This window comes from Medicago sativa, chromosome 7, assembly GCF_051527215.1.
Source record: "Medicago sativa cultivar Bolivia chromosome 7, Bolivia_mono, whole genome shotgun sequence".
Taxonomy (NCBI): Eukaryota; Viridiplantae; Streptophyta; class Magnoliopsida; order Fabales; family Fabaceae; genus Medicago; species Medicago sativa.
In genome coordinates, this window is record NC_140755.1 from 100,269,923 (window position 1) to 100,287,422 (window position 17,500).

Below are 17,500 nucleotides of genomic sequence, written 5' to 3' on the forward strand. Positions count from 1 at the left end.
TATTTATCAAGACAAAGTCTCTTTCAAATCAATCATATAAAAATTATTTACATTGATGTTGTACATGAATTAACCTGTGCAAATTATTAGAAGGTATTTGTGGTGTAGTCTAAATTGATTTTGTGGCAAAACTCATCTTATCCTCCAATTAATTCGAATTTAGTTTGGTGTGAAGTATCCATCAACTTGGTTGACAAATTTAGTTTAGTGGAATCTCCTCTCTCGATTACATTTTTTCCTATGGCTTTGAACTCAAGACCATACTTCCGAGTTCAATTTCATCCAGATAAAATACAATGTTGGTTTAAGACCTCATTATCTATTAATGCATCATCATTATGAACAATGTAAAAATGAGAAGTCTTTGATACTAGGGAGTCTTGAGAAACCTATCGTATCGTATATATTAAGGGTCCATTTGATGATAGGAAGACATGATATGATACATTAATCATATCCTGCTTAAATCTCATGTTTGATGCACCAAAAGGATAGAATAAAATAACCTATTTTCCTATCCTATCATGACCTTCCTTTGTAATTTTTATCCTGAATATAAGCTGGGTTAGAAATTATCGATTAGAAGATCATTCCTTATTTATTATCTTGATATTCTGCCATTTTTAAAATATTGTCATTTTTAAAATAATGATAGCATGTATTTTCTATTATAATTAATAACATGTCATTTTTATAATATTTAATTATGAGAGCAATTTTTTCATTTAATTATAATGATATCATGTTTGTTATCATGTGCGCATCAAACACATGATAGGATTAATGCTTATCATGTCCTTATCATATCTTATCTATATCCAACTTTATATCATATCTTGTCTCTATCCTATCCTGACCATCAAACGGACCCTAAATAAGTTTGGTCGTTTAATAACATCATGTAATCCAAATTAATTAACTAATAGTACTATTCACTAAGTGTCAATTTCATCTGTAATCTCCGCGTGAGCTCCGCGTTTTTGGAAAGTAAAAATCATAGCAATATACTATATACTATGTACTCGAATCAGATGTAATCACGTGGTAGTAGTACTAGATAAGAAATGTACACATTGTGTTAAAATTACACACTGGTGCCCCAAATTGCTCATCACATTCTCACTCACATAATGTAACAATCACTTGAGACTTAATATAACTAACCGCCCCAAAAAAAATATACTAAAAACTTTTGATGTAACTAACCCAAATCTTCTCAACTTTTCATCAAATGTTTGACCGCCACAACATCACCTAGCACACGAGCCCCAAAAAAAAAAAAAAAACAATGATGCCAATTCAGATGAGATCAACCATAGCTTTTATTTAATTATTAATGTTATAAAAAAAGAAAAAGAAAAAGAAAAACGTATCAAAATTTGGCATAAATAGAGTGGTTGATTGAAATGCCCCTCTACTACTACTACTAATTCTCTTCTCTACCTTATCACAAGAAACGAATGATTCACATTCTCTAAACACTCAACACAATACATTAATATAATACACTCTTCTTTCTCTATTTCTTCAATCATTAATAAAAACCAAAACAAAATAGTACGTTCTTTTTTTATATATGGCTTCAGATGAGACCATGATCACAATTCAAGATGAAGACTTTGAAGAAGATGATGATGATTATATTAATGATGGGTTTGATCATCATCATAATCAAAATCACCATAACTTGTCAAGGCTTTCAGTTTGTACAAACAGCACTATATGTGATGATGTTGATAATCTAGCTTCCATGTGTATGTCACACTTGTCCATTGAAAGTTTTGAAGCTGATGGTGGTGATGAAGCAGATGGTGAATTTTCCGCTGATGGAAAAGATGATCAGTTACTACAACCAGGGTTGTCCTCTGGCTCTGAAAATGAATCAGGTAGTTGTTATTCGTTACCGGTGACACCACCAAGACGGAGGAGTTTGGTTCCGGTGAGTGTTTTTGGAGTGAAAGATTATGCAAGTGAGAATGAAGCAAGAAAAGAAACAAAGGAAAGTGGTTTGGGAGGTAGGAGAAGAAGGAGGAGAAGGAGAATGAGAAGTGTGTTTGAAAGGGGAAATAGTTGGGAGAATTTATGGTATCAGAAGAAGAAAATGATGAAAGAGAAAGAGAAATTAGAGAATGGTGTGAACAGTGGAGAGAGTGATCAGAGTACTGGGGTTATGGTGATTACTAGGCCTAAAGGTGGGAATAGGAGTTTGTGTATGGATTTGGAAGAAGTTAAAGCTTGTCGAGATCTTGGATTTGAGTTGGAACATGAAAGAATTTCTGCTGTTTCTTTCTCTAATTCAACACTTGATACTAGTAGTGGTGGTAATTCACCTATTGCTAATTGGCGAATCTCCGGTCCCGGTAATTCTCAATTTTGGTTCATATTTCCGATTAGGTCAACTTATTCGAGTTTATTTACTGTCATAAACATTATAAGATTGTTTGGCAGAGTTTATGAAAACAATTTATGACATGTTCGGAAGACTCATAAGTTATTTCCATAATATATGATACGCGCTTAAGTTATAAGCGTTCGATTAATTCAAAATTTGACATTTTTGTTTTATATTATGTAGGTGATGATCCAAGAGATGTGAAGGCACGACTCAAAGTGTGGGCACAGGCAGTAGCAATAGCATCTGCCACCAAATACGGCTCATGACACCCAATTTTCTTGATAGCTAATACCTACTTCCTTTTTTTGGCGATTGAGACAGTGTACATTATTATTATTATTATAATTTAACTATGTATAAGCTTTTCTTTCCACTATGATCAGTTATAGAATGAATTTCATTGTATTTTTTTTTTTTTTTTTGGAGTTCTTGTCATAAATTTTTTCCCAAGGGTGCTGGATTTTCGGGTATGTGATGGTAGCTTTTCCTCTGTACAGTGGAAGTGTATATGCATTCTTTTTGTTTAAACTGCTTACTGGTTTAATAAGATTAAGAAGTTGTGATAGCACTTGAACAAGAGAAATGTAATGTGTTTTCTCTTCTATGAAAAGAAAAGAAAAGAGAGAAATGTAAATGAAAGTGTATGGTAGAAATGTGAATGGACAAAAAACATGAAGCAAATCTTTATGGGATGCTAGGATACCTATAGTCAATTACTAAATACTGATGATGATTTAGTCGGTAATTAAGCACATTATTTAGGAGTTTTTTGGTACATTGTTGAGTTGGTTTTTTTGGTCAAAGAAAGTTGGTTTTATAATTTAGTGAATTAGATATGGAGAAATAGGGAAAAGGATTATGTCATGTAACATGAGAGTCCTAAGCCATTGATTTGAGAGAATTAAAAAGCGAGAATTTGAGAAGGAAAAAGAAAAGTGAAAATAAGTTTCTTAGAATTTATGGTTAGCATAACACAACCCCACAAAATCGAGTTGTGACTTGAGAGTTGCAGCCATTTTAAAACACTTATGTGATACCACTCTTGCGCCACTATCTTTTCGGTTATCTTTGATCCACCAAGATTTATCATGGCTTATGCCATTCTCTGCCATTTATGGAAGATTACAAAAATGGAAAAGAAACTTTTGCCATTGCCACCACTTCGAAAACCTCCGGAAGAATCTTCAATCGATTATGCAACTTCTTCAACATGTGAAGAAGAGGGTGATTCTGATACGATGGAAAATGTTCCATACTCTCTACATGTGGAAGAATCCAAAGTCACAGTAAACAACAGTTTTGAGTTTGTTGTATTCGGCAGTTTTTATCACTTAAATCTTGATCAGATGTCATTGGATCCAGAAATCCAATCAAGCAAGAAATTGATGGCTACACCATGGAGATTGGGAAAATCACGTGTTTACTAGTCTCTGAAATTTCACAATCAAACACCAAAAAGAAACCAATTGTAAAACTGAGTGATTCTTATTCTTCTTCACCTGATGATTTTACTTCTAAAGCCATAAAGCAAACAAAGAAGATTTTCCAAAAGGTTAGAGAAGAGCAAGAAGCACTCAGTGGTAACACCAATTTCACCACAGTAATTTCAAATTGCATTTCTTCACCATCACGACAAGTCTCTTTCAAACAACGCCTCTGGAGTCTTCATCCCCTTCAACTATTCGACATAAGTCTATAATCGAAATTCAAGAACACAACCAGAGAGATTTTCTACCACTCTTTTGTGATCCAAATCGCTTGGAGTTGCTCTTGAAATTAGCAACTTATGAGCTGGTACTAGACAACTTGGTTACAAAAATAGAATAGAAATATTTTGTTTAAAAAAGAAATGCCAAAAATTGGTTTCTTCAAAAAGATGAATGAAAAATAAAAAAGAAACTATATGAAGTTTCTGAAGAAAAAAAAAAAGGATAATGTATTCTTGAATTGGCGAAAGCTTGGTAACCGATAATTGTTTAGACAAGGAAAAAAATAGTAGATACTTAACTTCAAAAACTAGCCTACTAACCTAAATGTATCTCAATTTTACCTAAACCATATTATAATCTTAAGACCTCAAAATTTTCTGTTTTTGTATCAATTTTGATTAACAACTTAGAATATTTTCAAGCATATGATAAAATGACACTTGCATGTTGATTGAGTGATTACCCTAAAAAAACACTTAATAGAAATCTGTGACAGTCTAAATTAAATAAATAGTTGAGTGTGGCTGAAGGTTTTGAAAGATCTTGCACGTGTTCTAATTGAAGTACGTGAGAATGGAAATGACATCTAAATAATATATCACATATAAACTTTTAACTATATTATGTAAACAAAAGTGTTTAGTCTATATCTTTGAGTTTTACTCTCTTTATACTGTCCAGAGGATTTCTATTTACATTTCCCGGTAGAATTTCCTTTTACAAAAAAAATACGCATTTTAGGGTTATGTTTCATGGAATGAGAGTACGATAATAAATAAATTAAAATGTATAATAGTAAAAAGGAACATTTCAGAATATTTTAGTTCATTTTAATTTTTGTGGGAGGGAAAATTAGATATAGAGGTATAACAAATTTATCAAAAAAAAAAAAAAAAGGTGTAGAGGTATAAACTTTCCTACTATATATGTGTGTGTGTGGTTATCATACGGCCTATAATCTACCACACGTTGAATTCGTAACTAATCCCATAGGAACGAGTTGAACTTGAATTGCAACATGCTCCACGTTAACATGTGTCAAAATTTGACACTTATGTGCCCCAAAAATCTAACAAAAATGAAGAGGTGTTGATTATTTGTAGACGCAAAAAGATTAATTGAATGATGATAGTATTTGTTATAGGACAGAAATTTATGGCGGATCATTAATGTGATGGCAACTAATTGAGAACGATCTTCGGTGATGATGTACTGTGTACTAAAAAGCTTTGGTAAATATGTGCTCACTTTTTCGTCAAAACTATTGTTCATCAAAGAAGGATAAGCTTCCAAAAGAATCAATCTACCATCCCTTCTTCGATTTTTGTTTTTAGGAGTTTAACTACGAAACTTAAACATGAAAGTAAAAGAAGAGAGATATCGTGAATTCAAATAGATGGTCGATTATATCAAATGTTGATACAATTTTTTTACCATTTAAATTGTATTTATGAGACTCTCTTCTTCACTTTTATTTGATATGAATTCTGTCCAAATAAAATACTTGAATTCATCTGAATATGATAGATCAAAATCCCTATTTTTGTATATAATCATATATTTACTTAACAAACCTTGTAAACAAACCACATTAATTAATATATTTTTAATTTTGAGAGTATTATTAGATTTGAAAAAGTTATCTAAACCTTCCAAAACCCTCATTCAATACAATATTTTAGTCCTCTCATTTTAAGAGGATTCTGTGTTATGAAGAAAAATAAAAACCCCCTGATGAAGTTTGGAATCTATCTTTTCTTTCATTTCTCTTTTCTCCTTCCTTTTACCCAAAGTCCTCCCCTCGTCTTTAAACTCGCAAACAGAACCATGGAATAGTGTGTGCACTAAGCTGAATGGAATCAATCCAACTCAAAATTCTATCAATTTTGAGGCTTTTTACCTTAACTCAAGTATACACCGGTTAGCACAGGTTGGAATCCCTGATAAATAGCATATTTGGAGATTAGGCTTCTCTAAAGGGAGCATCTCACTTTTGAGAATCAAGTGAGTATTATGGGCCATTGATTAACAAATCAATCGTGCATATTGCAAGTATAACATAAACTAAGAATTTGTTGAAATAACAACTCTTGATTTTTTATTTTTTTTTAACTTTACACTTTACTCACTTTGCAGTAGTAAAATAAGAGTATAGGCATTATCATGTTGGGCAAACATACTTTTAACATGATCTCTTGATAATCCAATCCAACACCACTTGTACATAGCATCATTGCTCCAATTTGTTCTCCATCTAATGGCCTCATTATATCAAGCATCTATTCCCAATCAACCACCTACAGGCTACAGCATCAGAATCCTGTAGCATAGAGAATATTTCCATTCCAACCTGGCATGCTTTCACTAGTGTCTCAAGACAGATTTCTTTTCTTTGCTTTCCTTGAATCTTGTAACATCAAGCACGAGTTTAAAGTGCTATATATTATATTATATATAGCACCATTGTGTAATTCGAATTTTAATAACACCAGTGTATTATGAGCATGTAATTGGCAATAAAGCACTTAGTACAAATAAGCCAGCACTAAAAGTCAACCTTGTGGAGCGGGAATATAGCATGGAGGTAGGAATATCATCACTGCAAAGGAGGAATATAAGAATTTTAGTTCCATCATGGAATTGCGAAGATGGGAAATAAAAATGGAAGGAAGGGTAAGGTAAATGTCAACCTTGTGGATTGAGAGTCTACCATGGCAGATTTACCAACACTGTAAAGCACGAAAATATGAATCTCAGTGTCATAGTGTGAATTAGAGAAAAGAAAGAAGGTGAAATTTCTGGTATTCTTAAAATGAGACGATGTAGGCATTGGAAAAAGTCCAAGTTTCACGTAAAGTAGACGAGGTCTGAAAAGAGTTCATAAAGAATGACAATTCTCATCTTACAAACCAGTTTTGTAATGATGAATTTAGCCTAATATCACAACTTAAGATGGTATATGAGACTATCTATTCGAGTCACCCATCAAATTATCCAGACACCAAACCCAATGCCATTCAACATGATACCAAACACACCAACTCTCTTAACTATCCAGTGTTCTATAAGGATGAACTTAAGACGATATCTGAGCCTATCCATTCAAGTCACTCAACAAATTATCCACACACCAAATCAATTACTGATGGACGTGGATGGATGTATTCAGAGGAGACAACCTATTCCAATACAATCCAACATGAAACCAAACACATGACCTCTTTAACTATCCGCTGTTTCCTGATTTCTGTCCGAATCACCTACGTGGTGTTGGAAAGGAAAGCAGTGGACTACTCGGAACTTCTGGCCCGAATATTGGGTTGATTTTAAGATTTAAGGGATCATGATACAATAGGGGGCGCAAGCCATTGAAATTTCACATTTAAATCATCATGCTTTCAGTACACATACCACAGTAGTTCAACTTCAACCTAAGCCCGAAAACACACGTACTCTCTCCGGACTCAAATATAAACAAAAGCCAAATCATATTTGATAGATTGAAATATAAACAAATTTCAACTAACTTCACCATTTCAAATGTAATCATTCCAAAAATACCCTTTCACGGAGTTCTACCAATGAATTGTAATGACTCAAATGATCGATAAAAGGTCTATCATTGAAATTTATCATAACAATAATAAAAGAGCAAGTTTCAGAACTCAAATCAGCTACCTTATGAAATCTAGATTGACTCTAATTTTTTAGATGCCAATCTATCATTTTATTAACTTGAAAAGTGGTGCAATTAAAAAGAAGGCACCACCCTTCAGGCATAGAATGGGGTCCTTGGGAAAATTATAATTGGATAAAAGTATAATATCTTCAAGGGTAATGCAGACTCAGTAATTTTGGATTTTCAATCCAAAGAAATTTTATTAAAGCAACCTATAAGTGAATATAATAGACCCAAAGAGTTGTAATGGCCTTAGCCAATAATGTTTTTCTATAACCAATTAAGAATGATAAATTCACAAATGGCAATCACAATGATCAAATTGTGAATAACAATTACCGTACGAAAGACAATAACTTTGACTCACTTGAAGACCAGATTATGGCAGGTATTGTCACAGGGGTAAGCACAATCAATAGCTATGACAACTTGACGATCAAAAAACCAATTTCCAACGGCAATCGCAATTGGCTGCATTATAAAATATATTACATCATCAGATGATTATTTTCTGAGAACAATAAAAAGAAAGGGAGAGGAATGAAACTTGAGTAGTCTTGTTATGTTCTAATCGTTGAGAGCTTTCATCATAGCAAAGGTTTTACCACAAATAATTTTTAGTCTCTATCCATTATCTCTCTCAGTATTTCCAATTTTCCGAAATAGAAGAGGAAAAGATTTAAACAAATTAAACATGTTGTTCCAACTGTACTATTTTAGAAGCACGGAAATCTTCATTCATGCATACCATGTTGTTAAGGAGGGGAGAGTCATCAGCAAACCATGTATCTTGTCTCTCCGATTGGCAATGAGCAAAACAAGAATTTATGAATAATCCGGATTGAGAAGTCGTTGAAAATCCTTTGATGTCATTTAGCATTTGATTTCTGAAGTCTGATTAAAAGAAGAAATGCATTGCAAGTAACTCAGATATTTATAGATATACATCAATTGCTATGCATAGTTTACACATTAGTAGAGAGTGTCAAAATTACTTTGGAGGATCTGAATTTGGGATGAATTACAATTTGCATGATTTGATTTACAATTATTCCAAGATCCATGAGGATCTGCTGAATGCGGGGCTAGACTTTCTTGGAACTAAATAAAACAATTTCAAGAGATTAGTCTATATGCCACAAACACCAGTTGGTTAAACTAGAAGCTATGGCATCCATACCATAGCACTTCGAGGACACAAAGACACGTTAGTAAGCATAGCATATATCATTAACAGAAAACTACAAGAAAGTGAGTATTTATAAATATTACCTGCCATGCATCATAAGCTGCATTCAGCAGAAACAGTGGAGTCTGAACATGATCGATCAAATTTTGAGGAAAGAAGCACTGAAAAAATAGAGTTTATATGCTTAAAATTTGCAAATCTAGCGATTTCAAGCTATGAATAGAATCACGTCAAGAATCAGAAAATTACCGAAGTTGGGTCCAGGTGGTTAAGACAACTTTTTGGTAGATTTTTTTGCACTTCCTACAATTTCAAAGACGTCAATCAAGTTACATATTTATACAAGTTTTCTAACAGAAAGTTAAAACCACTGACAGAAGATTTCATTGCAAGCTTATACAATCTTTGACTATTACATTAAAGTAAATATTACCTGTAAGCTAACTACACCTCCAAAGAGATTCCTCAATGTGTGCCCCCCAGATATATCAGTTCTACATGATTGAACAGTTAAACAATTATATCCAAGTTTACAGGCAATGATGCAGGCTAGAGGTCGTATGAAACAAAATATATTACTTACGCATCAAGAAAAAATCCAGCATCACTCAAACATTTCACTTTGGTAGATTTTGGAAACAAGCTTTGGAACTCATCGCAATGTAGTATAGATGCCAGACCACCCGCAGAGCATCCAGATAAAAGAGCCTGAAAAAAGAAAAAAAAATCATTAGCATCCATGGACATCTATGATTGAATAAAAAATTACGACATTCCAATATGGAAAACCTTGTTGGCGTTCTTCATTCCCTTCGACATTAATTCTTCAATTGCAGCTAGCCATATTTTCTGTCCTCTAAATTGAAGCTGTGCAGCCTGAAAGGGGTATGAATTCACAAGTCAATTGGAATCATAAATATAGAAAGAATCCTTCTTAAGAAGAGCCCATTCATTAGAAAAGAGATTTCCTCCATACTAGCAAAGACTAATAAAAAAACTAATAGATATAAGATATGTTTATCTCATATTTGTCAAGCTTTAATGCCTTCTTCCTGCCACAAGAAAAATGTACATTTGCTATGTCTGTATATATACTTTCAAATTTATGAATCATTGTACTGCAGAAGTTGATCATATACAATGCAAACATGATTTGTATGACCAGGATAATAGAGTAATCCAACAACCATAGTTTTACCTCTCCCCACCCCAGCAGGCTGCGTGAGGTAATATTTTGAATCATGCCACAAAATGAATGGTGTTTTTTGCAGCCACAAATTTCCAAAGAATAATTTAACTAAGTAGTTACTAATCGACATGATGTATGTCAATGATAATAATAGGAAAAAAAAAAATCCTCTTAACAAAAATTGGAAAAATAAAAAGTGTTGCCATACTATCTCACTGACCTCGTTTTGACTGTCTCCACTGAAAGACGCCCCATCACAGTACCTCACTTTGACTCTGTTCCAGTTAAAAAAATCTGTGCACAAGAGATGATGTCCACAAAAATTATAACACATAACTTGCAGATTTCAGTACACATATGGGTGGAAGGGTAAAAGGGAAAAAACCAGGATTTTCTTCAGCTTTATTGCTCAATAATCCAGTGAATGGTAGTTGTTTTTCCATGTATTTTGAGGAACCGCGTCGAGTAGTTTTTCTAAAGACACAACTTCTGATGGTATTACACCATCCTCCTCCCTGAAGAAAAGTTTTCAAACAGGTTTACATAACAAAATAGTATAGTAGTTTCATAGTCTTAAAATTTATGATATTGTGAAACGATGAAACTATTGTTACCGAGATCCATGATCAAAATACTTGAACATACCTCCAATTGAATGAGCCAACTATTTGCACCAGATCCAGATCCGGGATGGAAGTGGTAACCAGGTAAAGTTCCATCCAAACATACTGACAAACATTATTGAACAAAAACATAAAGCTCAGTGATATCCATTTGAGACAAAATACTAGGTTCTACTTCTACCACACCATGAATAGTGAAGACATGAAATAGCCTAAACAAAGGACACACACTATGATAATGATATCCATCCTATCCTACTCAGGGAATCGAAACACAGTCTTAATATGTTACATATGCAATAACATGATAGGTGAATCCCTTATATCGAGTAATGAGAGTAAGAGAGAAAACCTGCTCCTTTAGAATCAGCTCCATGGATAAGAGTGAGTGGGATCATAAGAGGTTGAGGCAGCAGGGGAGAGGATGAACGCATAGCTGCCAATGGAACTGAAACGACATCGTTTTCCAAGATATCCCGAGGTGAGAGATTCTGTGTCTGAGTGATCTCGTGAGATCTAACTGAGGAGATAACAAAGAAAAACGTTGCTGTTATTATTATCAGAATAATAATATTCATTCTTCTCATTTCTCAGCACAGGACTGAAGTGAAGCTTCTTCAACTTCACTCACATGCACTCACTCACTCACTCACTCACACTCTCCAATGTGTGGTACTGTACTGGATCTTTGTCTCTCTCCGATCTTTATTTTCTCGTGTCAAGTTTTTTATTTTTACTCCAAAAGACAGTAATACCGCACGTGTCGCATAAAACATTCACGGACTTCTAAAACTTGTCGGTCTATATATTGCTTCGTTTTTTTCCTTTTCTTTCTTCAGGACATCAACGCTCATAACTCTCCTTCATAAACAACTTTTTTTGTTACTTCTATTATATTTCCATTAGTCAATGTTAGTCAAATTGCAATGAATGGAACTAGTTAAAAATAAACATATTTTCAGATGTTTCGCTTATATACGACGTCTTTTGTTTGTATTTTCAGTTTCACCAGTCTTTATTTGTCTTGAGCAGTGATCTGGTTGTTCAATAAAATTTGTTGTTATAAAAAAGACTTAATTGTAGTTTTAGCCCCTTATTTTCATCATTTTGCGAAATTGGTCCCCCTATTTTAAATTTCTACAATTTTAGTTTAGGTATCCCATTAAGATGATTCAATTTGTTGGAGACATAATGATTTTACTATGTTTAATTTTAAAATTGTCTTTGATATGTTTTCTCTCAATTCCCCACCCAGGGCAAGATGATTTGATCTGTTAGTATTCCTCCTTCAAAGCCCTTACTGATTTGGAGATTGTTTCAAAATAAGATGTCTATTCATGAACAACTTTGGAAAAGGGTTGTGTCATAGTATCTATGTGTAGTGTCTGAAAATGATTATGAAACCATGTCCCATTTGTTCTTTTAATGTGGACTAGCAAACAATCTCTTGTATTAGTTTGGTAATACTCCGGGCTTCAATTTAGATTCTTCCTCAAGAGACAATATTTCAAGATTTTTTTTTTTATATCGATGTTGGAACCACGAATTAAAGATTTAATTTTGATGTCCAAAAACACTTATAAAAGTATTTACATTTTCCTTCAACAAAAAAAGTATTTGCATTTATCCCCTTTAAAAATATTAGTGGGGCTCATATCTAAAACCTTCAAAATCAAGATGTCTTTTAAACAATTCCCTGTTGATGGTTTTGTGGCGTTGTTTTTCCAATTCCTTCGTTCTATGTCGCAACAAAACCTTTGTATGCATGTTTGTTATGACTCTATGATGTATATGGAAGAGGTGAAACGACAAACTTTGCATTGATGTTAAAATTCCTCCACGGGTGAGGTTAAAGTTGGCACACAAATCATGGCTTGATTGGAAGCAAGTACGCAGCTGAACAGATTAACTCAAAGCATTCAAAGATGACTCAACTTCAGGTTTAGATCGATGACAAATGCCAATAGCAGGGAATTTGAAGTGTAACATCAATGCGACAATCTTTCAGGAGTAAGGGCGGTATGGTATATGGATGTGTCTTAGGGACGACAAAGGTGACTTCATAGCAGCAAAGACTTCTTGGCTTAAAGGGTTACCACAACCTCAGTAAGCAAAGGCATGGGGCTTAAAGAACACAATTAGTTGGCTTGGTAACATGAGTTAAATTCGGGTGTTTATTGAATTTGATTGCAAGCAATTGGTTGACGACATCTGCAATAAATTCAACGCCAACTCCAATTTTATCTCCCTCCAGAAGTACTAGTGGAGCTCGAATCCAAAACCTCCAGGTTCAAAATATGTATTTTTACCATTATACTAGATTTTGGATCGAGTTTCTAATGTTACCTTTGAAGTGATTTTAAATGAGGTGGTTCTTTGAAGCTTTATTAATGAAAAACTTGAGTTAATGGTTTTGTGTCGTTATTTTTCCAACTCCTTGATTCAATGTCGCAACAAAATGTATGCATGTTTGCTATGATTCTATGGTGTATCTAGAAAAGTTGAAACGACAAACTCTGTAATGATGTTGAAATTCCTCCATGAGTGACGGTAAAGTTTGTGCATGAATCATGGCTTGATTGGAATCAAGTGCGCATCTGAAGAGATCAACACGAAACTTGGTGAGATGACTTGACTTTAGGTTCGAATTACGTCATAACTGATATTCAATGGCAAAGGCCTGAAGTCTGGCCTTTGAAGTGAAACGTCGATAAGACAATCTTTCAGAAGCAAGGGCAGTATGGTACATGGTTGTGTATCATGGGCGACTAAGGGACTTCGTGGCACCAATGACATATTGGTTTAAAGGGTTACCACAATTCCGGGAAGCAAAGGCATGAGGCTTAAAGGAAACAATTAGTTGGCTTGGTAGTATTAGTTAACCCGGGTGTTTATTGAACTTGATTGAAAGCAAGTAGTTGACGAAATCTCCATGAAATCCATCACCAACTCCAATTTTGGTGTCATTTTAAATATTTTTAAAGCTTTGCTTAGTTCTACGCAAAACTTTATGATAGATTTTATTAGAAGACAAACAAATAATATTGCTCATCGGTTAGCCTGAGTGACATTGTCGTACACGCTTGTTCCTAAATTCATAATCATATTTTATCTTCTATTACGACTGAAGTTATGAATGATATGAGTTTAAAGGCACATTTGAAATTGATTTTTTTAGACGATCTTAAAAGATTTTAATCCAGCACTTTATAAACCCTTTAACCAATGTTTTAATTATCGGACCGTAGATCGAATCATTGAGATCTACGGATCATGATTTAACGGTTAAACTGAGATTGAATTATTAATAAACAAAATAATAATTTTTTTTTAGAAGAGAATAAAAAAAATTGTAATGATTTTTTCATAAAAATAAATACATAAACAAAAATATGTTCACAAATCCCTTCAAAAACAAAAAAAAAATATGTTCACAAATGATATAAAAAAATATGGTCACAAAAATAAAAACAAGAAAAATATATTTGATGTAGCATGGTTATGTATTGTTAAAAAAGAAAGAATGGATCGTGAAAGAGGCTTAGGCCCAAAGTTTTTACTTAAAAAGACATAGAAAATTGCTTTTTTGACATTAAATACTTCCTATTGACATAAGTAAATGACCAAATTACCCCAGCGGTAGTTAATTGTCTATGGCATATGCGCCGGCAATTAACTGCCGCTGGCTCCTCCAGAGGCAGTTAACTGCCTCTGACTTTGCTGCTTTTTATTGTGATTTTACGCGTTTCGGTCGAAAAATCAAAATAAATCGGAACTTATTCATAATTCTACGAAAGTTTACAGACCCTCTATATATTTTTTTAGAGCTGTCTGCAAAAAACCAGATCAAAATTAAATTTCTGGGCCGGCGTTTTGATGTTTTGGTTTCTTGAGTTAATGGCGCATTAAAAATTCATATTTAATCCATCCGTTGTCGAAAAATTCTAATTTTTTACGGGAAATGTTTTATTTATGTTCTTAAAATGTGTACAAAATATAATGAAAAAATTCAACCTCTATATAACTTTTCCGGACGAGCAGTTGGAAAAATATTGCAATTTTACGCGTTTCAGTAAAAAATTCAAAATAAATTGAGGATTACTCGAAATACTAAGAAAATTTGCAAATCCTCTATATGTATTTTTATAGAGGTGTCTGCAAAAAAACAGCTTAAAATTCAATTTTTAGGTTGATGTTTTGATGTTTTCAATTCTTAAACTTTAGGCGCGTTAAAAATTCATATTTAATCCGTCCCTTGTCGAAAAATTCAATTTTTTTGTGGGAGATGTTATTTTTTTGTTCTACACATGAGTGCAAAAAAGCGTGAAAAAGTTCAACCTCTAGGACACTTTTTCGGACTCGCACTTGAAAAAAATTGCGATTTTGCATGGTTCGGTCGAAAAATCAAAATAAATCGAGACTTAGTCGAAATGCTACGAAAATTTATATACACCTCTATAAAAATACATATAGATGATGTGCAAAGTTTCGTAACATTCCGAATAAGTGTCGATTTTTTTTTAATTTTTCAATTGCGATTTTGCGCGTTTCGGTCGAAAAAATAAAAAAAATCGAGACTTATTCGGAATGTTATGAAACTTTTCACATCATCTATATGTATTTTTATAGAGGTGTTTGTAAAGTTTCATAGAATTCTGAATAAGTTTTGATTTATTTTGATTTTTTCGACCGAAACGCGTAAAATCATAATAAAAAGCAGCAAAGTCAGAGGCAGTTGACTGCCTCTGGAGGAGCCAGCGGCAGCCGGCACATATGCTAGAAGCAGTTAACTACCGCTGGGGGTAATTTGGTCATTTACTTGTGTCTAGGAAGTATTCAATGTCAAAAAAGCAATTTTCAAAGACATAACCCTATTTGTTTTTATAATTCTAGGTTTACTTGTGTCTAGGAAGTATTCAATGTCAAAAAAGCAATTTTCAAAGACATAACCCTATTTGTTTTTATAATTCTAGGTTTTTATTGTTAAACCCTACTCTCTCATAATTCTTGCGACCAGGTTTCAAGATAGTAGCTTTCTTCTTCACAAGGTTATCAACCCTTCTATTTCGTTTCTATTTTTATCATCCATTCATAGGTTATTCGTATAGTTTAGATTTACATCTTACAAAACATTATTAGATGATTTGTTTTTTCTCTTTGTTATTCAATTTTAAATTTAGATGGAACCTATGTGCATGTTTTATCGCAATTCTTAAAACAGATGGTGCGATAATCATTTGAGGCAAGATAATCGTTTTTTGTTTATGAATCGGTAGTTTATTTGTTTGTCATGAAGGCATCGATCTTTTCATCGAGGGTTTTGTATTTTCATGCTAGATGCATGTAACAGACATATGGATATGCTATATGATTAAGCTTTTTTTATTAATGCAGTTTATGTTTGTTTTATGATCAGACTTTGTTTGCTACATCTGCGGAAACACACATTCGATCAAGCCTTATATATTATACAGGTTCCATCAAACCTTGAATAATTCTATAAAGTACATTTTCTTTCTCCCTAGACTCAAGAATTACAACATGAAGAAAGGCAACAAGAAACCCAAAACAATGGCATGCTCTTACGAAGAATATGACCGATTAAGCAATCTCTCGGACGATTTGATTTATCGTATTTTGTCTTTCCTATCAACTAAAGAGTCTTATAGAACATGTGTTCTATCTACAAGATGGAGGTCGATCTACACCAAGATCCCCGACCTTCACTTTGAATTTCCAAAGATTTCAGACCTTGTGTCGTCCAAAGAAATCAAATATGTATATGTTGCTCTCCTAAGACGTACCGAAAATCTAAGAAAACTAAGTCTCTACAGTAGGAATGATGACATTGATAGCTGGCAACCACAAGATATACACATGTGGGTTTCTAAAGCCTTAGACCTCAAGGTTAAGGAACTTGAATTGGGCTTGGAACTCCACGAAAAAACCTTATTGCCACGTAGGCTTTTCACATATGAGTCACTTGTGGTCTTAAAATTGCGGGGCAGAATTCAACCAAAACTCGATTCTTCTTTTGATGTATATTTACCATCATTAAAGATTCTTCATCTCCAATCAACTATGTTAAATTGTATCTTTGATGATCATATTGAGTATAGTCTCACTAATTTTCTATCTGGTTGTCCAAATCTAGAAGAACTCTTTTTGGAAGAATCATTTACACAACTCATCAATGTCTCTTTGAACTCATTAAAGAGACTATACATTTGTTTATTTATGCCTATTTCTCATCCTGACTTAAGCATTTATCCACTACAAATTAATGCCCCATCACTTGAAGTTCTTGCTATTATGGATTTTTCACTGAGTCCAAAGAAATATGAGTTTACAAACTTGTCCAATCTAGATCGAGCTACTCTTTGCATTCGTAAGCATTCGGATTTTAAAAGTTTGTATATAATCTTTAAAGAACTTTCTAATGTCAAATCATTGACTCTCGGGTATAAAACTTTTCATGTAAGTTTCATAATCTTTTTTCCTTTTATAATGATAATTTCCATATTTAGTTACCCATATGGAATTCTCTTTTCGTTTTATAATTTTTGTTTTGCAGTTTCTGAGCATGGAGGACAAACTTGACAGCATACATCCCGTCACTTTTCACAATTTACTATTTTTTATCGATTGAAGTATCTAAGAATTGCAATTGGAATATGCTTGTTAGCTTTCTACATAATGCTCCAAAACTTAAGGAT

General features: G+C 33.3%; 2 protein-coding genes across 2 annotated transcripts; one reads left to right on the plus strand and one right to left on the minus strand.

Moving 5' to 3' along the window:
• The first annotated feature begins 1,422 nt into the window (after positions 1-1,422).
• LOC146911208 (uncharacterized) lies at positions 1,423-2,923 on the plus strand. The gene is made up of 2 exons (XM_085722638.1): positions 1,423-2,360; positions 2,576-2,923. Exons 1-2 carry the CDS (start codon positions 1,577-1,579, stop codon positions 2,659-2,661), a joined length of 870 nt encoding a protein of 289 aa, XP_085578764.1. The 5' UTR covers positions 1,423-1,576; the 3' UTR covers positions 2,662-2,923.
• A 3,150-nt stretch (positions 2,924-6,073) lies between these two features.
• On the minus strand, positions 6,074-11,458 carry LOC146911209 (pectin acetylesterase 12-like). Its single transcript, XM_085722639.1, has 14 exons — positions 11,137-11,458; positions 10,807-10,889; positions 10,547-10,676; positions 10,382-10,455; positions 9,762-9,848; positions 9,556-9,680; positions 9,406-9,466; positions 9,222-9,275; positions 9,056-9,133; positions 8,779-8,884; positions 8,532-8,677; positions 8,151-8,254; positions 6,795-6,833; positions 6,074-6,703 (listed from the first exon to the last, which is right to left on the minus strand). Exons 1-14 carry the CDS (start codon positions 11,369-11,371, stop codon positions 6,601-6,603), a joined length of 1,425 nt encoding a protein of 474 aa, XP_085578765.1. The 5' UTR covers positions 11,372-11,458; the 3' UTR covers positions 6,074-6,600.
• Between the last annotated feature and the right edge of the window lie 6,042 nt (positions 11,459-17,500).